At 41.5% G+C, this 23,629-nt stretch overlaps 2 protein-coding genes across 6 annotated transcripts in view; both read left to right on the top strand.

Annotated features, from left to right (window-relative positions):
- LOC112226720 overlaps positions 1-9,254 on the top strand; it is a 35,770-nt gene extending 26,516 nt beyond the window's left edge. For 2 of the 5 annotated variants that reach the window (XM_024391231.2, XM_024391226.2), the window contains 13 exons: positions 967-1,017; positions 1,134-1,211; positions 1,469-1,546; positions 1,628-1,687; positions 1,814-1,894; positions 2,170-2,223; positions 3,499-3,576; positions 3,792-3,851; positions 5,863-5,925; positions 6,602-6,676; positions 6,866-6,908; positions 6,983-7,034; positions 7,185-9,254. In XM_024391231.2, the coding sequence (XP_024246999.2) occupies positions 967-1,017; positions 1,134-1,211; positions 1,469-1,546; positions 1,628-1,687; positions 1,814-1,894; positions 2,170-2,223; positions 3,499-3,576; positions 3,792-3,851; positions 5,863-5,925; positions 6,602-6,676; positions 6,866-6,908; positions 6,983-7,034; positions 7,185-8,151 (1,740 nt within the window). In that variant the 3' untranslated portion in view covers positions 8,152-9,254. The remainder of the gene's footprint in view (positions 1-966; positions 1,018-1,133; positions 1,212-1,468; positions 1,547-1,627; positions 1,688-1,813; positions 1,895-2,169; positions 2,224-3,498; positions 3,577-3,791; positions 3,852-5,862; positions 5,926-6,601; positions 6,677-6,865; positions 6,909-6,982; positions 7,035-7,184) is intronic. The other 3 variants (XM_024391230.2, XM_024391228.2, XM_024391229.2) reach the window with 3 other exon arrangements.
- A 7,091-nt stretch (positions 9,255-16,345) lies between these two features.
- Positions 16,346-23,629, top strand: part of LOC112226719 — a 30,110-nt gene continuing 22,826 nt past the window's right edge. Inside the window, exons 1-3 of the mRNA XM_024391225.1 lie at positions 16,346-16,462; positions 23,191-23,248; positions 23,555-23,584. Of these exons, the coding sequence (XP_024246993.1) occupies positions 23,198-23,248; positions 23,555-23,584 (81 nt within the window). The 5' untranslated portion in view covers positions 16,346-16,462; positions 23,191-23,197. The remainder of the gene's footprint in view (positions 16,463-23,190; positions 23,249-23,554; positions 23,585-23,629) is intronic.

The following is a 23,629-nucleotide window of genomic DNA, read 5'->3' as shown; positions in this document are numbered from 1 at the left end:
TTATTACAAATAAAATAAAATAAATCGGACAATTTAATAGGTATCGGCTTTTTTGGCCCTCCAATAATATATTATATATATTATTGGATATATATATATATATATATCGGTATCGGCATCGGCGTTGAAAAATCATAATCGGTCGACCTCTAGTCAGGATGCCCTCGATGGTACAGCTATAGAACCTTTTGAGGATCTGAGAACCCATGCCAAATCTTTTCAGTCTCCTGAGGGGGAATAGGTTTTGTCATGCCCTCTTCACGACTGTCTTGGTGTGCTTGGACCATGTTAGTTTGTTGGTGATGTGGACACAGCTCTCAACCTGCTCCACTACAGCCCCGTCGATGAGAATGGGGGCGTGCTCTGTCCTCCTTTTCCTGTAATCTACAATCATCTCCTTTGTCTTGATCATGTTGAGGGAGAGGTTGTTGTCCTGGCACCACACGCCCAGGTTTCTGACCTCCTCCCTATATAGGCTGTTGCGTCGTTGTCGGTGATCTGGCCTACCACTGTTGCGTCATCGGCAAACTTAATGATGGTGTTGGAGTCGTGCCTGGGCATACAGTCATGAGTGCACAGGGAGTACAGGAGGGGACTGAGCATTCATCCCTGAGGGGCCCCTGTGTTGAGGATCAGCGTGGCGGATGTGTTGTTACCGACCCTTACCACCTGGGGGCGGTCTGTCAGGATGTCCAGGATCCAGTTGCAGAGGGAGGTGTTTAGTCCCAGGGTCCTTAGCTTATTGATGAGCTTTGAGGGCACTATGGTGTTGACCGCTGAGCTGTAGTCAATGAATAGCATTCTCACATAGGTGTTCCTTTTGTCCAGGTGGGAAAGGACAGCTGTGCTTCCATTTGTAGTCCGTAATGGTTTGCAAGCCCTGCCACATCTGACGAGCGTCGGAGCCGGTGTAGTACGATTCGATCTTTGCCTGTTTGATGGCTATTCAATCTTGTTTTGTTTTAGGGTGGCATAATGGGGAAGATGTTCAGGAATCCATTTAACTCCTCAACTCAGGTAATCCATTACTGTATAAAAATTACTAGACTGTATGACCAAGTAGGCTTTCATTCTTCTTTATGCTTCAAGTAATGGTATTTATGATGAGATTGATAACATTCCTTCAATCGCAGGATAAGGAGAAGACTGAAGACACATCAAGATCAAGGGACAAACTAATGTCATCTGATAAACATTCCAATGCCAAAGATGTAAGCATTTTAGTAGAATGACTTTCAGTACTCTTCAATTTTACAATATGGTATCTCAATGCTGAATATATATACTGTTGCTTACCTTTGATAGAGTATATTTTTAATATGGCAACATAAACATTCAAATAAAATAAAAAACTGAGTTTGTTACATAATTTATACGACACACACATTCCCAGCAGCCTTTGCTTCTCTCCAACTCACACAAAAAAAACAGGACCAGAACAGTGAGTGACTGTGTGTGTCCTTGTCAGGTCAAAAGCAATCTTATCCAGAGAGATAGGAAGGAAGGAACTGAAATGCCAGCAGTTGCTCCTAGACCCACTGAAGAGGTAGGCAAACAGATCAAACTGCTCCTTATGTCTAATTTGATAACTTCTCTGCTAAGGTTGTCTGTCACTTCTCCTCAACAGGAGCTGAAGGGTACAGCCTTACATGACCGACTGAAGAAGAGAGAGATGGGCGACAATCAGGTGCGGTTTACACCAGTTATGTTAATTTGTTGATGTATGTGTAATAACATCTGTATGTAGCGTACCCGTATCTCTGTAAATTAATGCACAGGTTAGTGACTATATTTGTCCTTCTTGCTAATTCAGGCTAACAGGAATATGATCCCGAGAGAGAGGACAGAGAAAACTGCTGAAACTCCAGAGGTTCCTCCCAGACCTACAGAAGAGGTAGGCTAGGAGAATTCTGACTGATCGCGATTGATATTCATATCTAAATGATCTGTATCTATCAGTTGTCCTGTGTAATGGTGGCTGATAGACTGTGTTTAGACAGGCAGCCCAATTCGGATATTTTTTTCACTAATTGCCATTGGTCTTTTGACCATTCAGATCTGAAGTAGGTCTGATGTGAAAAGATCTGATGTGATTGGTCAAAAGTAGATCAGAATTGGGTTGCCTGTCTAAATGCAGCAGTACAGGAGGATTTTGTCTTCTGATTCCAGGAGATTAACATACCAGCCAGACTTGGTCAGCAAAAAAATCCAAAAGACAATCAGGTACACACACACACACAACTACCCTTGTGGGAACCTACAATTTATTTCCATTCAAAATCCTATTTTCCTTAACCCCTAAACCTAAACTTAACCGTTAACCCTAACTCTAACTGTGATGAGGCTGCCTTTCACTGGCCTCATCACCATTTTAAAATAGTGATGAAGTTTATATTATCTCAAATGCTTAAGTGTATACATGTGTGGTTTGGATAAAATGCACTAGTCCATTGCCATGCATACTGTAGTTATCCACCAGTTTAGGTGTGCCTCACCTTAATTGTTTTGTAATGAGTTGATTGCTCCAGTTGAGTGCTTAGTTCACCCATGCTTTCAGTCTCCCTGAATAGTAGTTTTAATCATATTCTATTTAATGTAGCTCTGTCTTTGAAAGTAAAGTGTAGTTGACCAAATATGGTAATTTAAACTAATTAATGCAATGAACTTAAATTGTGTTTTCCATAGTATTTCCCGGTCGAATTAACAAAGTAACTAATAATTAAACTAATTAAATGTACAGTACATTCGCATTGGTTAATCATTATGAGCATTTGTGCGAATGTGTAAATGCTGTCCTTTTCTTATCAACTTGGAGTGTAACACCATTTTACAATATGCTCCATAGCAGTTTGTTTGTTGCGTCCTGTGTGTACAGTCAGTTGAGTTTAGCTGTTCTGGTAGACTCTCTTTAGTCCCAGTAACGGGGAGAGTAAGGCTCTGTTTAGAGCTAGAAATGGGGTAAATCCCTAGTTATGCCGTTTAGCATTTAGGCCTCGGTTTTTGCTGCAGTAGGAACCCTATTGAGGGCCTGAGCTTTAGACTCACCATCATCTGTCATTTTTGTGAGTTTTCATAACCTGAATGTTGCTGCTATGGACAACTGTTTGTCAAGCCATGTTTCCTAAAATCCTACATCTGCAATAAATCAAGTGCTATTTTTCTACCACCATGGCTCCTCCCACCTATCACCTCCCTTGGCTACTCTGGGTCCACTATTCTACACTAACCCTCACCCTAATTGTAACCCTAAACCTAACCCCTAAGCCTAAAATAGACTTTATCCTTGTGGAAACCTGGGAAATGTCCCCACAAGGGAGAAACTCTTGTTTTACTATCTTTGTGGGAATTTCCGGTACCCACGAAGATAGTAATACAAGCCCACAAGTGAAGCACACACAGAGACTCACACACACACACTCTAAGAGAGTGTCATATTGTCTGTAATATGATTTTGCCTGATAATCTATCGGAATGACATTTGTTTGTTGGTTATTTCAGGACCAATCTGATGATCTTAAAGAGGGTGAATCTCTCCTCACTGGGGAAAAGGAGGAGGGAGAAGACAAGGACGGAGAGGTGGTGGTTAACCCTACGGATAGCACAGCTTCCACTAGACCAGTGTTCCTTACTGTGGCCATGCAATCTTGCAAATATCAGGGTTTCGCTTTAATTTAGTTTGTTATTATTCCATTACAAAATGCTGGTATTTTCCAGATTTTCTCACAATGTTTCTCACTTCCCTTTACTTTCCCTTTGAATTCATGTATATTTTTTTATTCTATTGTTCTCAGGCCAAGATGAAAAAACCTAGGCGACACAATCCATTCATGCCACGCGGTGCAGGAGGCAAGGTAACATGTAAATGAGCTCCCATCATATTGTGTACACTACGTTTCACTTCCTCCAGGTGTTAACCATAGTTTGTGTCTGGGTTTAAAATATGTACAGTGCCTTCGGAAAGTATTCAAACCCCTTTGCTTTTTTTTATGTTACAGCCTTATTCTAAAATGGATTAAATAATTTAAAAAATCCTCAGCAATCTACACACAATACCACATAATGACAAAGTGAAAACAGGTTTTTAGAAATGTTTGCAAATGTATTAGAAAAACATATAAACATATAAACCTTATTTATATAAGTATTCAGACCATTTCCTTTGAGACTTGAAATTGAGCTCAGGTGCATCCTGTTTACATTGATCATCCTTTAGATGTTTTTACAACTTGATTGGAGTCCACCTGTGGTAAATTATATTGATTGGACATGATTTGGAAAGAAACACACCTGTCTATATAAGGTCCCACAGGTAACAGTGCATGTCAGTGCAAAAACCAAGCCATGAGGTCGAAGAAATTGTCCGTAGAGCGGTGAGACAGGATTTTGTCGAGGCACAGATCTGGAGAAGGGTACCAAAACATTTCTGCAGCATTGAATGTCCCCAAGAACACAGTGGCCTCCATCATTCTTAATTGGAAGAAGTTTGGAACCACCTAGACTCTTACTAGAGCTGGCAGCCTGGCCAAACTGAGCAATCGGGGGAGAAGGGCCTTGGTCAGGGAGGTGACCAAGAACCTGATGGTCACTCTGACAGAGCTCTAGAGTTCCTCTGTAGAGATCAGAGAACCTTCCAGAAGGACAACCATCTCTGCAGCACTCTACAATTCAGGTATTTTATGGTAGAGTGGCCAGACGGAAGCCACTCCTCGGTAAAAGGCACATGACAGCCCGCTTGGAGCTTACCAAAAGGCAACTAAAGACTCAGACCACGATAAACAAGATTCTCTGGTCTGATGAAACAAGATTGAACTTTTTGGCCTGAATGCCAAGCGTCACATCTGGAGGAAACCTGGCAGCATCCCTACAGGGAAGCATGGTGGTGGCAAAATCATGCTGTGGGGATGTTTTCCAGTGGCAGGGACTTGAAGACTAGTCAGTATCGAGGCAAAGATGAATGGGTTACAGACCCTAAACCCTAACCCTAAGTACAGAGAAATCCTTGATAGAAACCTGCTCCAGAGGTCTCAGGACCTCAGACTGGGGCGAAGATTCACCTTCCAACAGGACAATAACCTTAAGCACACAGCCAAGACAATGCAGGAGTGGCTTTGGGACAAGTCTCTGAATGTCCTTGATTGGCCCAGCCAGAGCCCGGACTTAAACCTGATCGAACATCGATGGAGAGTCCTGAAAATAGCTGTGCAGCATCCAACCTGACAGAGCTTGAGAGGATCTGCAGAGAGAAATGGGAGAAACTCCCCAAATACAGGTGTGCCAAGTCTGTAGTGTCATACCCAAGAGGACTCGAGGCTGTAAACGCTGCCTAAGGTGCTTCATCAAAGTACTGAGTAAAGGTTCTGAATATACTTATGTATATTTTTTATAAATGAGCAAAATGTCTAAAAACCTGTTTTTGCTTTGTCATTATAGGGTATTGTGTGTGGATTGATGAGGGGAAAAAACAATTGAATCCATTTTAGAATAAGGCTGTAATGTAACAAAATGTGAAAAAAGTGAAGGGGTATGAATACTTTCCGAAGGCACTATATGTTATGGTTGCGTTGTGGGAAAACTGTATAATACTGTAGAGTAAAAGTTTTTATATTTGATTACATTTGAAACAGTGCCACTTGCTCCTAAGTGCATTTCTTATAGTTTTTGTTTTGAGGAAATGAGCATCCAGCATCATTGTAAAACATCTACTACATTCTCTGCTGTTGTATCGCGCGTGCAATGATGTCAGAGGAAAAAAAATAATAATAATTGTTGTTTGAGGTAACGTCTTTGTTGTTGTAATATAGCAAACGTATGTGGCGGTTTCACTGCTATGGATTCCACCTTTTAACAGAGTGTCTGTTTCAGGGTAAAGCCATGCCGAAGAAGGTTGAAACCCAGCCGGGAGCTACAGGCAGTGACTCAAACGTGGTAACTCTACTCCATGATCCTCCTAACACTGTTCTTCCACACATCGGTACCGTTATAATGGATACCTAGGTTTTGTTTTTGTATCTGAGGGCTTGACTGTCACGGCTGGCAGACTGAAAAGTTGTCCAGGATTGCAAAATGGCCGTCACATTGGCTGATCCATTAGATGACTCAGTTATTTTTCTAGCCCTTTGACTCCTAACTAAGAACATTATGTTCAAGTGGTGTTCTTTTCTCTCTTGTTCTTTTTATTTATTTCTCTACCTACCAAACTGCCACCCACACCACCACTCCCAGATTGTTGTGCCAATTCCTTTCCACTGCGGATTAGATTAGATTGCTATGTGCCCAAACTTGTTCCCTTGCTTCCTTGTTCTTTGAACCCAGGAAGATTTTAATGTCCCACTTCTGCAAAACAGCAGAGCTAGTATGCAACATTTCCCTCTTTCTGTCTATAATCTGAAATTGTCCATACATTTTCTATTTTCATTTTCGGCCTGTGAATGTGATCTCTGTATCATTCTCCTGTATCCCTCAGTACAATGTTGCTACCATGGCATGACAAACATTGTTTTGCCAAGACATATTCTATGTTTCTCTACTGTGTTAAATGTATAGACAGACCTACAGTACATAACAGCATGTATTCATCACCCCCCCCCCCTTCCTATCTCAGAATGATGGTGGAAATAAATCTTTATTCGACCAATTGGAGGAATTCCGTGTTAATCCGGCAGAGCCAGAGGAGCAGGTTGGTTGCTGTAAACAATGCTAAATAATGTCAATTTGTACTCTTTAAGATTACTTTTCAAACTTGGTTTCCTCTCACTGACTGCTAACTGCCATAGAGTTTTGCATTTGATTGAAATGGATTTTTGATTGAAAAGTATGGAGTTTCTAAAGTGGCGATTCAAAGCTGACTTAGAGAAATGTCTCTCAGCAGGATATGGATGGCCTGATGGACTGGTGGGGCACAGTGGAGCGTGAGTCCAACACACATACACACACACACACACACACACTTCATCCAAATGATGCCATTTTTATTTTGCTACAGAGTGGGAAGACATGCCTCAAGAGGATGACTTGACTGAAAAAGAGGAGGCCAAGTAAGTGATGCTATAGTTGGGTCTCACTTCGTGTACAGGCACACACACGTACAGAAGAGCCTTGTTGTAAAGCCCCTGGGTAAACAGTAGTAAGCCCCTGGGTCACACTGTAGTAAGCATTGATGATGGTTATATGAACTCGTTTTCCAGGGCGTTTGCAGTGACAGCTGAGAAGGTGCAGAAAGGTATCCGTGTGTTCAACAAGCTGTTCTCAGAGCGTGCAGAGAGCCTGTGGCAGCACGTCATTGACCTGAACAGCATCGCAGATGCCCTTGACTGCTTCAACAAGAAGACCAAGATCGCCCAAATCACTGGCGGCTCCACCAGCGCTGTAGGAGGCGTGTGTACCATTGTAGGCCTCGCCCTGGCCCCTGTCACCATGGGAACCTCCCTGATCATCACAGCGGTGGGACTGAGCGTGGCCACAGCAGGCGGCCTTACCTCAGCCGGAGCTGGACTCTCCAACACGGTCAACAACTCCATGGACCGTAAGAAGGTGGAGGCCATCGTGACGGACTACCAGAAGAAGATGACCGACATCAACAAGTGCATGCTGTTCATCAAGCAAGGGATAGAGAGCCTGCGCAGGTTCGATCTGATGAAGATGAAGAAGCATGCGTACAACCGTGACTTCCCAGGCCTCAACAACATCTATGAGGACGGTGCCATGGCTGGGAAGGCCATCCTCATCAACGCCAACGAGATCATGCGTGTGGTGCAGATAGCCAATGTGGCTGGCAGCACCGCGGCCAGAGCTGTCCAGATTGCCAGCATGGCCACCGGAGTGCTCACCGGCCTCTTTGTGGGCATGGACATCTACTTTGTGGCCAAGGACTCCAAGGAGCTGAAGAAGGGAGCCAAGTCTGAGTTTGCAGCCAAGATCAGGGAGGTGGCGACCCAGCTGCATGATGGACTGGTGGAGCTTAATGGCATACGGGTTGAGCTGCAGTCCACAGATCCAGACAACACCAATGGCACCAACACCCCAGACAGTACCAATAATCGGAAAAAGCTGGACAGTGATGACGACACAGACAATTATAAAACTTCTGACAGCAAAAGCATTGTTGATAACAGCAATACTGCAGATAACAGCCATAAGACCAGCAAAGCCTAAACTGTACTTCATTCCAACCCATCTCTACAACTACACAAACTATCCTGTCAGCATTAAAATGACTCGAAGCCGGAACTCTGAGGCTATGATTCATATGTCTCTCTTTGATGGCACAAGCAACAATGCCTGAAACTTTTGTTTGACATAGACTGTGCATAGGCAGGTGAAAAGATGACATCACCAGTCACCACTGGCTGGGGTGAAGAATTATTATTAAAACTCTCTGTAATATCTGGGGAAATTATATGTTGTACGACAAGCCCATGTCCACATTTTGTAATTGTAGATGTGTGCATTGAGCCTGTCTTGACAACATTATCTACAATAATTTATGAAACGTAAGGGTTGTGAGCTAAAGCAATTTGTTCGTGGAGGCAGGAAACTGTTCAGAGATGCAAATTATGAAATGAGGTTACAAAATGTTAAAAATACATTCTCAGGCACATTATTGAAGGGATCATGCTAACAGTCTTTTCCTTAGAGCCAAATGTAAAAGCTAAACATAATATTTTCAAGTTCAGCCAAATACATATTTTGATGGTTTAGATTATTCATAGGCTATGTATGTATTTACAGTATGAAGGGTATGGGTTTAGTCACTATTTGATTCCTAAGACTATTGCTTGTTACATTGCTTTGTTTTATTTTTAGGTTGGTAGAGGAATATTAGTTCATATTGAAACATTCAGGTTTTTATCAAGTCTAATTTGTATTTTAGATTAGGATTGTATGTTCTATTACTGTTGAGTGCCTTCCTCATTTATATGATGCCTTTCAAGCACTTTAGGATTATTCTATTTCCCTGTCTCGGGTTAAAACTATAATTTTGATGTCATGGAAGGTCAGTCCTTGCATCTTTAGCTCCGTCTATGAATTTGAGAGTGGTTACATATGTTCAGGCTCATCTCTCGGCTTTAACCAAAACAGAGGCTGGGTGGCCAATTTGTTATTGTTTCATATAAGGATTCTAGCTTTAATTCTAGTATATTTTTGTTGTAATTGTTCATAGTTTTTCTGTATTTATTTAAAGATATATGAAATGTAATAAGTTGCCAATAAACTTTGAAATGTATGTTAACATACAGTTCTTTGAATTCCATGAACAGGGTTGCAGACATTTCCTTCTTTCTGCCAGTGCTGCTGTGTCAATAGGCCTTTGATATTGTATTTGTTCAACAAATAGCTGAGTTCATTTGTCAAATTGACCTTCATGGTAATGTTTGCTGTGGCAAGGTGGTAGGCTGTATATTTTATTTTACCTTTATTTAACTAGGCAAGTCAGTTAAGAAGAAATTCTTATTTTCAATGATGGCCTGTTCAGGGGCAGAACGACAGATTTGTACCTTGTCGGCTCAGGGGTTTGAACTTGCAACCTTCCGGTTACTAGTCCAACGCTCTAACCACTAGGCTATCCTGTATGCGCTGCACTTGAAAGGCAAAAGTAAGCGATTTAGTGGCTGCAGGGAAGGGGCAAAGGCAATGTTGTTTTCATTTACTAGCTCTAATTTCATTCACTAGCTCTAATTTCTCTAACAAGTCTGGTTCATCCTTGGGAGCAATTTCCAAACGCCTGAAGGTACCACATTCATCTGTACAAACAATAGTACGCAAGTATAAACACCATGGGACCACACAGCCGTCATACTGCTCAGGAAGGAGATGCGTTCTGTCTCCTAGACTTCGGTGCGAAAAGTGCAAATCAATCACAGTACAATAACAAAGGACCTTGTGAAATGCTGGAGGAAACAGGTACAAAAGTATCTATATCCACAGTAAAAAGAGTCCTATATCAACATAACCTGAAAGGCCGCTCAGCAAGGAAGAAGCCACTGCTCCAAAACCGCCATAAAAAAGCCAGACTATGGTTTGCAACTACACATGGGGACAAAGATCGTACTTTTTGGAGAAATGTCCTCTGGTCTGATGAAACAAATATAGAACTGTTTGGTCATAATGACCATCGTTATGTTTGAAGGAAAAAGGGGGAGGCTTGCAAGCCGAAGAACACCATCTCAACCATGAAGCACGGGGGTGGCAGTATCATGTTGTTGGGGTGCTTTGCTGCAGGAGGGACTGGTGCACGTCACAAAGTAGATGGCATCATGAGGTAGGAAAATGATGTGGATATATTGAAGCAACATTTCAAGACCTCAGTCAGGAAGTTAAAACTTAGTCACAAATGGGTCTTCCAAATGGACAATGACCCCAAGCATACATCCAAAGTTGTGGCAAAATTGCTTAAGGACAACAAAGTCAAGGTATTGGAGTGGCCATCACAAAGCCCTGACCTCAATCCTATAGAAAATGGGTGGGCAGCTGAAAAAGCATGTGTGAGCAAGGAGGCCTACAAACCTGACTCAGTTACACCAGCTCTGTCAGGAGGAATGGGACAAAATTCACCCAACTTATTGTGGAAAGCTTGTGGAAGGCTAAGTGAAACGTTTGACCCAAGTTAAACAATTTAAAGGCAATGCTACTAAATACTAATTGAGTGTATGTAAACTTCTGACCCAGTGGGAATGTGATGAAAGAAATAAAAGCTGAAATAAATAATTCTCTCAACTATTATTCTGACATTTCACCTTCTTAAAATAAAGTGGTGATCCTAACTAACCTAAAACAGGGAATTTTTACTAGGATTACATGTCAGGAATTGTGAAAAACTGAGTTTAAATGTATTTGGCTAAGGTGTATGTAAACTTCCGACTTCAACTGTAACATTGAAGGTTGTGCAATATAATAGCAGTATTTAGACTTAGGGTTGCCACCCGTTCGATAAAATACAGAAAGGTTCCGTATTTCACTGAAAGAATAAACGTTTTGTTTTTTCGAAATGATAGTTTCCGGATTTGACCATATTACTGACCAAAGGCTCGTATTTCTGTGTTTATTATATTATAATTAAGTCTATGATTTGATATTTGATAGAGCAGTCTGACTGAGCGGTGGTAGGCAGCAGCAGGCTCGTAAGTATTCATTCAAACTTTACTGCGTTTGCAAGCAGCTCTTAGCAATGCTTGAGTCACAGGGCTGTTTATGACTTCAAGCCTATCAACTCCTGAGATTAGGCTGGCAATACTAAAGTGCCAATTCAAACATCCAAAAGTCAAAGGTATATGAAATACAAATGGTATAGAGAGAAATAGTCGACAAGTCATAATTCCTATTATAACTAAAACCTAAAACGTCTTAACTGGGAATATTGAAGAATTGAGAATATTGAACCACCAGCTCTCATATGTTCTGAGCAAGGAACTTAAACGGTAGCTTTTTTACATGACACATGTTGCACTTTTACTTACTTCTCCAACACTGTGCTTTTGCACTATTTAAATCAAATTGAGCATGTTTCATTATTTATTTGAGACTAAATAGATTTATTCATGTATTATATTAAGTTAAAATAAAAGTGTTCATTGTTCATTCAGTATTGTTGTAATTTTCATTATTACAAATATGTACAGTGGGGCAAAAAAGTATTTGGTCAGCCACCAATTGTGCAAGTTCTCCCACTTAAAAAGACGAGAGAGGCCTGTAATTTTCATCATATGTACACTTCAACTATGACAGACAAAATGAGGGGGAAAATCCAGAAATTCACATTGTAGGATTTGTAATGAATTTATTTGCCAATTATCGTGGAAAATAAGTATTTGGTCATAAACTTTTGTTATCTCAATACTTTGTTATATACCCTTTGTTGGCAATGACAGAGGTCAAACGTTTTCTGTAAGTCTTCACAAGGTTTTCACATACTGTTGCTGTTATTTTGGCCCATTCCTCCATGCAGATCTCCTCTAGAGCAGTGATGTTTTGGGGCTGTTGCTGGGCAACACAGACTTTCAACTCCCTCCAAAGATTTTCTATGGGGTTGAAATCTGGAGATTGGCTAGGCCACTCCAGGACCCTGAAATGCTTCTTACGAAGCCACTCCTTTGTTGCCCGGGCGGTGTGTTTGGGATCATTGTCATGCTGAAAGACCCAGCCACGTTTCATCTTCAATGCCCTTGCTGATGCAAGGAGGTTTTCACTCAAAATCTCACGATACATGGCCCCATTCATTCTTTCCTTTACACGGATCAGTCGTCCTGGTCCCTTTGCAGAAAAACAGCCCCAACACATGATGTTTCCACCCCATGCTTCACAGTAGGTATGGTGTTCTTTGGATGCAACTCAGCATTCTTTGTCCTCCAAACACGACGAGTTGAGTTTTTACCAAAAAGTTATATTTTGGTTTCATCTGACCATATGACATTCTCCCAATCTTCTTCTGGATCATCCAAATGCTCTCTAGCAAACTTCAGACGGGCCTGGACATGTACTGGCTTAAGCAGGGGGACACGTCTGACACTGCAGGATTTGAGTCCCTGGCGGCATAGTGTGTTACTGATGGTAGGCTTTGCTACTTTGGTCCCAGCTCTCTGCAGGTCATTCACTAGGTCCCCCTGTGTGGTTCTGGGATTTTTGCTCACCGTTCTTGTGATCATTTTGACCCCACGGGGTGAGATCTTGCGTGGAGCCCCAGATCGAGGGAGATTATCAGTGGTCTTGTATGTCTTCCATTTCCTAATATTTGCTCCCACAGTTGATTTCTTCAAACCAATCTGCTTACCTATTGCAGATTCAGTCTTCCCAGCCTGGTGCAGGTCTACAATTTTGTTTCTGGTGTCCTTTGACAGCTCTTTGGTCTTGGCCATAGTGGAGTTTGGAGTGTGATTGTTTGAGGCTGTGGACAGGTGTCTTTTCTACTGATAACAAGTTCAAACAGGTGCCATTAATACAGTGGAGGACAGAGGAGCCTCTTAAAGAAGAAGTTACAGGTCTGTGAGAGCCAGACATCTTGCTTGTTTGTAGGTGACCAAATACTTATTTTCCAACATAATTTGCAAATAAATTCATTAAAAATCCTACAATGTGATTTTCTGGATTTTGTTTTCTCATTTTGTCTGTCATAGTTGAATTGTACCTATGATGAAAATTACCTCTCATCTTTTTAAGTGGGAGAACTTGCACAATTGGTGGCTGACTAAATACTTGTTTGCCCCACTGTATGTAAATGTGTATATATATATATATATAATGACAGATTAATCGGTATCGGCTTTTTTTGTCCCTCCAATTATCGGTATCGTCATTAAAATCATAATCGGTTGACCTCTAGTTCACAGACCTATGTTTAACAGAACATAGGATCATAAGTACAGCAAAGTTTCTATGGCAGCATCCTCATCACCACTGACCTGGACACTACTGGACTACAGTGCCTTCGGGAAAGTATTCAGATGCCTTGACTTTTTCCACATTTTGTTAGATTACAGTCTTATTCTAAAATTGATAAATCGCTTTTCTTCATCAATACACACACAATACCCCATAATGACAAAGCTAAAACAGGTTTTTAGAAATATTTTTGTTGTTGAAATATCACATTTAAGTAAGTATTCAAAAAGCACCTTTGGCAGCGATTACAGCCTAGAGTCTTCTTGGCTATGATGCGACAAGCTTGGCACACCTGTATTTGGCGAGTTTCTCCCATTCTTCTCTCAGATCCTCTAAAGTTCTGTCAGATTGGATGGGGAGCATTGCTGCACAGCTATTTTCAGGTCTCTCCAGAGATGTTAGGTTCAAGTCCGGGTCTCGCTGGGCAATTCAAGGACATTCAGAGACTTGTCCCGAAGCCACTCCTGCGTTGTCTTGGCTGGGGGCTTAGGGTGAACCTTCGCCACAGTCTGAGGTCCTGAGCACTCTGGAGTAGGTTCCCATCAAGGATCTCTCTGTACTTTGCTTCATTCATCTTTGCCTCGATCCTGACGAGTCTTCCCCATCCCTGCCGTTGAAAAACATCCCCCACAGCATGATGCTGCCACCACCATGCTTCACCGTAGGTATGGTACCAGGTTTCCCCCAGACGTGATGCTTGACATTCAGGCCAAAGAGTTCAATGTTGGTTTCATCAGATCAGAGAATCTTGTTTCTCATGGTTTGAGAGTCTTTAGGTGCCTTTTTGACAAACTCCAAGATGGCTGTCGTACGCCTTTTACTGAGGCCTGATTGGTGGAGTGCTGCGGAGATGGTTGTCCTTCTGGCAGGTTCTTCCATCTCCACAGAGGAATGCTAGAGCTCTGTCAGTGTCACCTCCCTGACCAAGGCCCTTCTCCCCCGATTACTTAGTTTGGCCGTGCGGCCAGCTCTAGGAAGAGCCTTGGTGGTTCCAAACCTGTTCCATTTAAGAATGATGGAGGCCACTGTGTTCTTGAGGACCTTCAATGCTGCAGAAATGTTTTGATACCCTTCTCCAGATCTGTGCCTCGACACAATCCTGTCTCGCAGCTCTACAGACAATTCCTGTGGGACCTTATAAAGACAGGTGTGTGTGCCTTTCCAAATCATGTCCAATCAAGTGGATTTACCACAGGTGGACTCCAATCAAGTTGCAGAAACATCTCAAGGATGATCAATGGAAACAGGATGCACCTGAGCTAAATTTGTAGTCTCATAGCAAAGGGTCTGAATACATATGTAAATAAGGTATTTCAGTTTTTTATCTTTTGTAAATTTGCAACAATTTCTAAAAACCTGTATTCGCTTCATCATTATGTGGTATAGTCTGTAGATTGCTGAGGATTTTTATTTTTAATCCATTTTAGACTAAGGATGTAAGATAACAAAATGTGGAAAAAGCCAAGGCAATGTATGGGCTCACTGGTTTGCCAAAAATACTAGCATTTGATTTTAATTTTCCCAGATGGTCTCTCATCTTGGTAGCAACTATGCCTAGCCTTTGAATCTAGCCAAAAAAGGTGAGGAGGATGTTTCAACTGCTGTTAATTTACACTTGAGCTTTTAATCTTGTCTATTAAAATCTCATTTATTTATTTATTCCTGATAAGACCTTTCTTATTGCCAATGTATTTTTGAGACACAATCCATTGTTTAGATGGCAGACAGTGAAACTACAGTTATGAGTCAGAGTCACATAGGAAACCTAGCTCCTCTGTTACATTGGTCCACAGGTGACCATTTAACCACGCCCCATTCCCCAGCCTGGTCTCATAGACTACACGTAACATAGTAAATGTAAACCTGACGCTAATTAGTATGATATGTTACGTTTGGTATGGTTACAGTGAAGGAATACTCTCCTATTTTACTTGTCTGTCACCCACTGAAAACCTTTACCGGTCAGAGGAATAAGGCAACCTCACACGTTATTGCCAAACAGGGGTATGGACATGGAAATGGTCTGAAAGGTACAGAGAATGGGAGATAATGAATATATATGGATGCAGTAAATACAACAGAATAACTATACATGTAATAACATGGATACAACAGTGCAAAGGAATGGAATAGAATATTGACAGCAATAGCACAACAGTGATAAATATACTGAACAAAAATAAAAACGCAACATGTAAAGTGTTGATCCTATGTCTCATGAGCTGAAATAAAAGATCCCAGATATTTTCCGTACGCACATCCCTGTTAGTGAACATTGTCCCTTTGCCAAGATAATCCATCCACCTGACAGGTGTGGCATATCAATAATCTGATTAAACAGCATGATCATTACACAGGTGCACCTTGTGCAGTTTTGTCACACAACACAATGTCGCAGATGTCTCAAGTTTTGAGGCAGCGTGCAATTGGCATGCTGACTGCAGGAATGTCCACCAGAGCTGTTGCCAGAGAATTGTTTGTTCATTTCCCTACCATAAATGGCCTCCAATGTCGTTTTATAGAATTTGGCTGAGGGGAGGATGGCTCATAATAATCTCTGGAATGGAGAAAATGGAATGGCATCAAACACATGGAACCCATATGTTTGATGTCTTTGATACCATTCCACTTATTCCACAACCACTAGCCCGTCCTCCCAAATGAAGGTTTCACCAGCCTCCTGTGTCTCATAATGCAAATTCATAACATATTGAATGAATTGTCATTCGTAAAATATTATATGAATTGTAATTTGTATCATATTATATGAATTGTAATTGGTAATATATCATATGACATGGTTGATGGACTTCCACAAATTAATAGCCACCATATGAAACGCAATGTATAATACTAAATTGAGGGTACAGATTTACGTTTACTACGTTACGTCTACCCCTGACTTCAGGTTGCAGCAGCCAGCCCAACCCATTCCCAGGTGAATTGGGACTGCAAGGCACTGAGGTAAGAAAGACAAAAAGGTGAGTTTCGTGTCTCACACCCTCATCACCAGAGAGGAACAACAAAGAAAGCGTTTTGACAAGTTTTGGACTGGGATCCCTCTTCACTGGATAGGGACCCTTTCCTGTCTGTAAGTCACTTCTAAAATAATCAAGTGTGCAGTGGTGTAAAGTACTTAAGTATAAATACATTAAAGTACTACTTAAGTAGTTTTTTGGGGTAACTGTACTTTACTATTTATATTTTGTACAACGTTTACATTTACAGCAATACATTCCTAAATATATACGTTTTACTCCAATACCGTTTCCCAGAGACCCAAACCTACATGTTACATTTTGAATGCTCAGACAGGACAGCAATATGGTCTAATTTACACACCTACCAAGATAATGTGTTGTCATCCCCACTGCCTCTGATATGGCGGAATCATTAAACACAAATACTGAGTTTGTAAATTATGGCTGAGTGTTAGAGTTTGCCCCTCCGTCTGTCTGTAAAAAAAGAAAAATGAATTCATGCTGGCTGGTTTGCTTAATTAATATAAGTAATGTGATGTACAGCATTTACTTTAACTTGGAACTTTTACTCAAGTGTGAGAATTTAGTATTTTTTCGACCACTGTACTTAAGTACATTTAAAACCAGATATTTTTACTCAAGTAGGCTTGTATTATACTGGCTGACTCACTTCTACTTGAGTCATTTTCTATTAAGATATGTTTACTTTTATTTAAGTATGACAATTTAGTATATTTTCAACAACTGCAAATACTCTATAGTTTTATGCAAAGGACTGGCTTGTTTTTCAGAGCAAGATTAGGCTATTTGACAAGGTGTTTTATTATAAGAATGTGTTGCTTGTTGCTGTGGGTTAGAAAGAATTAACACAATACAGATGTGCCTGGCTGGCAGGCAGGTGCTGTTGGTATGAGCTTCTGAAAAAGATGAGTGATGCTGAAATTCTAGGAGTTGCCTCCCACTGATATATACACTGCTCAAAAAAATAAAGGGAACACTAAAATAACACATCCTAGATCTGAATGAATGACATTTTCTTATTAAATACTTTTTTCTTTACATAGTTGAATGTGCTGACAACAAAATCACACAAAAATGATCAATGGAAATCAAATGTATCAACCCATGGTGGTCTGGATTTAGAGTCACACTCAAAATTAAAGTGGAAAACCACACTACAGGCTGATCCAACTTTGATGTAATGTCCTTAAAACAAGTCAAAATGAGGCTCAGTAGTGTGTGTGGCCTCCACGTGCCTCTATGACCTCCCTACAATGCCTGGGCATGCTCCTGGACAGTCTGTGGTGCAACGTGGCGTTGGTGGATGGAGCGAGACATGATGTCCCAGATGTGCTCAATTGGATTCAGGTCTGGGGAACGGGCGGGCCAGTCCATAGCATCAATGCCTTCCTCTTGCAGGAACTGCTGACACACTCCAGCCACATGAGGTCTAACATTGTCTTGCATTAGGAGGAACCCAGGGCCAACCGCACCAGCATATGGTCTCACAAGGGGTCCCCAAAGAAATGCCACCCCACACCATGACTGACCCACCGCCAAACCGGTCATGCTGGAGGATGTTGCAGGCAGCAGAACGTTCTCCACGGCGTCTCCAGACTCACGTCTGTCACGTGCTCAGTGTGAAACTGCTTTCATCTGTGAAAAGCACAGGGTGCCAGTGGCGAATTTGACAATTTTGGTGTTCTCTGGCAAATGCCAAATGTCCTGCACGGTGTTTGGCTGTAAGCACAACCCCCACCTGTGGACGTCGGGCCCTCATACCACCCTCATGGAGTCTGTTTCTGACTGTTTGAGCAGACACATGCACATTTGTGGCCTGCTTGAGGTCATTTTGCAGGGCTCTGGCAGTGCTCCTCCTGCTCCTCCTTGCACAAAGGCGGAGGTAGCGGTCCTGCTGCAGGGTTGTTGCCCTCCTACGGCCTCCTCCACTACTCCTGATGTACTGGCCTGTCTCCTGGTAGCACCTCCATGCTCTGGACACTACGCTGACAGACACAGCAAACCTTCTTGCCACAGCTCGCATTGATGTGCCATCCTGGATGAGCTACACTACCTGAGCCACTTGTGTGGGTTGTAGACTCCGTCTCATGCTACCACTAGAGTGAAAGCACCGCCAGCATTCAAAAGTGACCAAAACATCAGCCAGGAAGCATAGGAACTGAGAAGTGGTCTGTGGTCATCACCTGCAGAACCACTCCTTTATTGGGGGTGTCTTGCTAATTGCCTATAATTTCCACCTGTTGTCTATTCCATTTGCACAACAGCATGTGAAATTTATTGTCAATCAGTGTTGCTTCCTAAATGGACAGTTTGATTTCACAGAAGTGTGATTGACTTGGAGTCACATTGTGTTGTTTAAATGTTCCCTTTATTTTTTTGAGCAGTGTATATTATTAATGTTGTAAATGACTATTGTAGCTGGAAACGGCTGATACAGTGCCTTGCGAAAGTATTCGGCCCCCTTGAACTTTGTGACCTTTTGCCACATTTCAGGCTTCAAACATAAAGATATAAAACTGTATTGTTTTGTGAAGAATCAACAACAAGTGGGACACAATCATGAAGTGGAACGACATTTATTGGATATTTCAAACTTTTTTAACAAATCAAAAGCTGAAAAATTGGGCGTGCAAAATTATTCAGCCCCCTTAAGTTAATACTTTGTAGCGCCACCTTCTGCTGCGATTACAGCTGTAAGTCACTTGGGGTATGTCTCTATCAGTTTTGCACATCGAGAGACTGAAATTCTTTCCCATTCCTCCTTGCAAAACAGCTCGAGCTCAGTGAGGTTGGATGGAGAGCATTTGTGAACAGCAGTTTTCAGTTCTTTCCACAGATTCTCGATTGAATTCAGGTCTGGACTTTGACTTGGCCATTCCAACACCTGGATATGTTTATTTTTGAACCATTCCATTGTAGATTTTGCTTTATGTTTTGGATCATTGTCTTGTTGGAAGACAAATCTCCGTCCCAGTCTCAGGTCTTTTGCAGACTCCATCAGGTTTTCTTCCAGAATGGTCCTGTATTTGGCTCCATCCATCTTCCCATCAATTTTAACCATCTTCCCTGTCCCTGCTGAAGAAAAGCAGGCCCAAACCATGATGCTGCCACCACCATGTTTGACAGTGGGGATGGTGTGTTCAGGGTGATGAGCTGTGTTGCTTTTACGCCAAACATAACGTTTTGCATTGTTGCCAAAAAGTTCAATTTTGGTTTCATCTGACCAGAGCACCTTCTTCCACATGTTTGGTGTGTCTCCCAGGTGGCTTGTGGCAAACTTTAAACAACACTTTTTATGGATATCTTTAAGAAATGGCTTTCTTCTTGCCACTCTTCCATAAAGGCCAGATTTGTGCAATATACGACTGATTGTTGTCCTATGGACAGAGTCTCCCACCTCAGCTGTAGATCTCTGCAGTTCATCCAGAGTGATGGGCCTCTTGGCTGCATCTCTGGTCAGTCTTCTCCTTGTATGAGCTGAAAGTTTAGAGGGACGGCCAGGTCTTGGTAGATTTGCAGTGGTCTGATACTCCTTCCATTTCAATATTATCACTTGCACAGTGCTCCTTGGGATGTTTAAAGCTTGGGAAATCTTTTTGTATCCAAATCCGTCTTTAAACTTCTTCACAACAGTATCTCGGACCTGCCTGGTGTGTTCCTTGTTCTTCATGATGCTCTCTGCGCTTTTAACGGACCTCTGAGACTATCACAGTGCAGGTGCATTTATACGGAGACTTGATTACACACAGGTGGATTGTATTTATCATCATTAGTCATTTAGGTCAACATTGGATCATTCAGAGATCCTCACTGAACTTCTGGAGAGAGTTTGCTGCACTGAAAGTAAAGGGGCTGAATAATTTTGCACACCCAATTTTTCAGTTTTTGATTTGTTAAAAAAGTTTGAAATATCCAATAAATGTCGTTCCACTTCATGATTGTGTCCCACTTGTTGTTGATTCTTCACACAAAAATACAGTTTTATATCTTTATGTTTGAAGCCTGAAATGTGGCAAAAGATTGCAAAGTTCAAGGGGGCTGAATACTTTCACAAGGCACTGTACATAGGCGTACAGAGGCCCATTATCAGCAACCATCAATCCTGTGTTCCAATGGCATGTTGTGTTAGCTAATCCAAGTTTATCATTTTATAAAGCTAATTGATCATTAGAAAACCCTTTTGCAATAATGTTAGCACAGCTGGAAACTGTTGTTCTGATTAAAGAAGCAATAAAACTGTCCTTCTTTAGACTAGTTGAGTATCTGGAGCATCAGCATTTGTGGGTTTGATAACAGGCTCAAAATGGCCAGAAACAAATGACTTTCTTCTGATACTCGTCAGTCTATTCTTATTCTGAGAAATGAAGACTATTCAATGTGAGAAATTGCCAAGAAACTGAACATCTCGTAGAACGCTGTGTATTACTCCCTTCACAGAACAGCGCAAACTGGCCCTAACCAGAATAGAAAGAGGAGTGGTGGGCCCTGGTGCATAACTGAGAAAGAGGACAAGTACACAAGTGTCTAGTTATGGAAACAGATGCCTCAAGTCCTCAACTGACAGCTTCATTAAATAGTACCTGCAAAACACCAGTCTCAACATCAACAGTGAAGAGGCTACTCCGAGATGTTGGCCTTCTAGGCAGAGTTGCAAAGAAAAAGCCATATCTCAGACTGGCCAATAAAAAGAAAAGATTAAGATTGGCAAAAGAACATACACTGGACAGAGGAAGATTGGAAAAAAAGTGTTATTGACAGACAAATCTAAGTTTGAGGTGTTCGGATCACAGAGAACATTCGTGAGACGCAGAAAAAAATGAAAATATGCTGGAAGAGTGCTTGATGCCATTTGTCAAGCATGGTGGGGGCAATGTGATGGTCTGGAGGTGCTTTGGTGGTGGTAAAGTGGGAGATTTGTACAGGGTAAAAGGGTTCTTGAAGAAGGAAGGCTATCACTCCATTTTGCAATGCCATGCCATACACAGTGGACGGCACTTAATTGGAGCCAATTTTCTCCTACAACAGGACAATGACCCAAAGGTCAGCTCCAAACTATGCAATAACTATTTAGGAAAAAAGCAGACAGCTGGTATTCTGTCTATAATGGATGGAGTGGCCAGCACAGTCACCGGATCTCAACCTTATTGAGCTGTTGTGGGAGCAGCTTGACCGTATGGTACGTAAGAAGTGCACATCAAGCCAATCCAGTTTGTGGGAGGTGCTTCAGGAAGCATGGGGTGAAATCTCTTCAGACAAATTGACAACTAGAATGCCAAAGGTCTGCAAGGCTGTAATTGCTGCAAATGGAGGATTCCTTGACTAAAGCAAAGTTTGAAGGACACAATCATTATTTCAATTAAAAATCATTATTTATAACCTTGTCAACGTCTTGACTATATTTCCTATTCATTTTGCAACTAATTTCATGCATGTTTTCATGGAAAACAAGGACATTTCTAAGTGACCACAAACTTTATTTTTACTATTTTCTACATTGTAGAATAATAGTGAAGACATCAAAACTTTGAAATAACACATGTGGAATCATGTAGTAATCAAAAAAGTGTAAAACCAAGTAAAAATATATTTTCTATTTGAGATTATTCAAAGTAGCCACCCTTTGCCTTGATGACAGCTTTGCACACTCTTGGCATTCTCTCAACCAGCTCCATGAGGTAGTCACCAGGAATGCATTTCAATTAACAATTGGGGGGTACTGTATATATAGACACACTGAACAAAACTATAAATGCAACATGTAACAATTTCAAAGATTTTACTGAGTTACAGTTCATAGAAGGAAATCAGTCAATGGAAAAAAATGAATTAGGCCCTAATTTATGGATTTCACATGACTGGGCAGGGGCACAGCCATGGGGGGTCATAGGCCCACCTACTCAGGAGCCAGGCCCACCCACACCCACTAAGGAGCCAGGCCCAGACAATCGGAACTAGTTTTTCTTCAGACGATCCCGCAGGTGAAGAAGCCGGATGTGGAGGTCCTGGGCTGGCGTGGTTACACATGGTCTGAGCTTGTGAGGCCAGTTGGATGTACTGCCAAATCCTCTAAAATGATGTTGGAGGTGGCTTATGGTAGAGAAATTAACATTCCATTATCTGACAAAAGCTCTGGTGGACATTCCTGCAGTCAGTATGCCAATGGCACTTTCCCTCAACTTGAGACATTTGTGGCACAAAACTGCACATTTTAGAGTGTCCTTTTATTGTCCCCAACACAAAGTGCACCCTTGTGATGATAAGTATGTTTAATCAGCTTCTTGATATGCCACACCTGTCAGGTAGATGAATTATTTTGACAAAGGAGAAATACTCACTCACAGGGATGTAAACAAATGTGTACCAACATTTTGAGAGAATTAAGCTTTTTGTGCGTATGGAAAATGTAAGGAATATTTTATTTCAGATCATGAAACATGGGACTAACACTTTACATGTTGCGTTTCATATACAGTAGGAGACAGGAATTGGGGTTCACAGCATGATCTCTCTTGGAATTGTCTCCATATCGAGACGTTATACCACTTTGTGCAGCCACAGTCTGTATTTTGTATAGTTTCAATAGTCACTGATATTTTAAAACTTCTGCTACTGTTAGGGAAGAAGTGGTCTCCGTGAGTTTCCTCTGAACTAAATTAGCATTTGTAGACACTGTTTTCGGATTGACCGACAAGATAATGATCTTGGTGCAGTTGTCTGTTGTGAAATCTGAGCGTCTTAAGCAAGCCCTATTCCTCTCCCTTTCCTTTTTGCTGCTTGCCCTGTACGATTTTACAAGCATATCGCTGTGGTTTCCCAGAGGCAGGATGGAACAGTGCACGTTGAAGCCAGATGTGAAAAGAAATCAACAGAAACAGGTAAGAGCATACTACTACAGGAAAACAACATATCTCTTATACAACAATTCTAAAACACTTCTACTTAAAAAAAACAAGATTATAATAACCTATCTGACCCTATAACACAAACCACCACATCAAAACTCTACTTGAATACATTACGAGACTCGTTACAAAACGAACACTGAAGACATCGTTCTATTAACACAATTTCAGATGAATAAACCAAGAAAGAACATTAAGCTGAACATAGGCCTACTGTCAATACCGCATAGTTGAATACACTAACTCTTATCTCCTCTCTCGTTGCATCCCTCTCCACAGCCTTTACCTCCACCGAAGCCTGCAAAGGAGGTATACTATAATATTTAAAAGCTTTAGATTACTGAGGACTCACCT

Source organism: Oncorhynchus tshawytscha, linkage group LG28 (genome assembly GCF_018296145.1).
Source record: "Oncorhynchus tshawytscha isolate Ot180627B linkage group LG28, Otsh_v2.0, whole genome shotgun sequence".
Taxonomy (NCBI): domain Eukaryota; kingdom Metazoa; phylum Chordata; class Actinopteri; order Salmoniformes; family Salmonidae; genus Oncorhynchus; species Oncorhynchus tshawytscha.
This window is presented reverse-complemented; position numbering and strand designations above follow the sequence as displayed.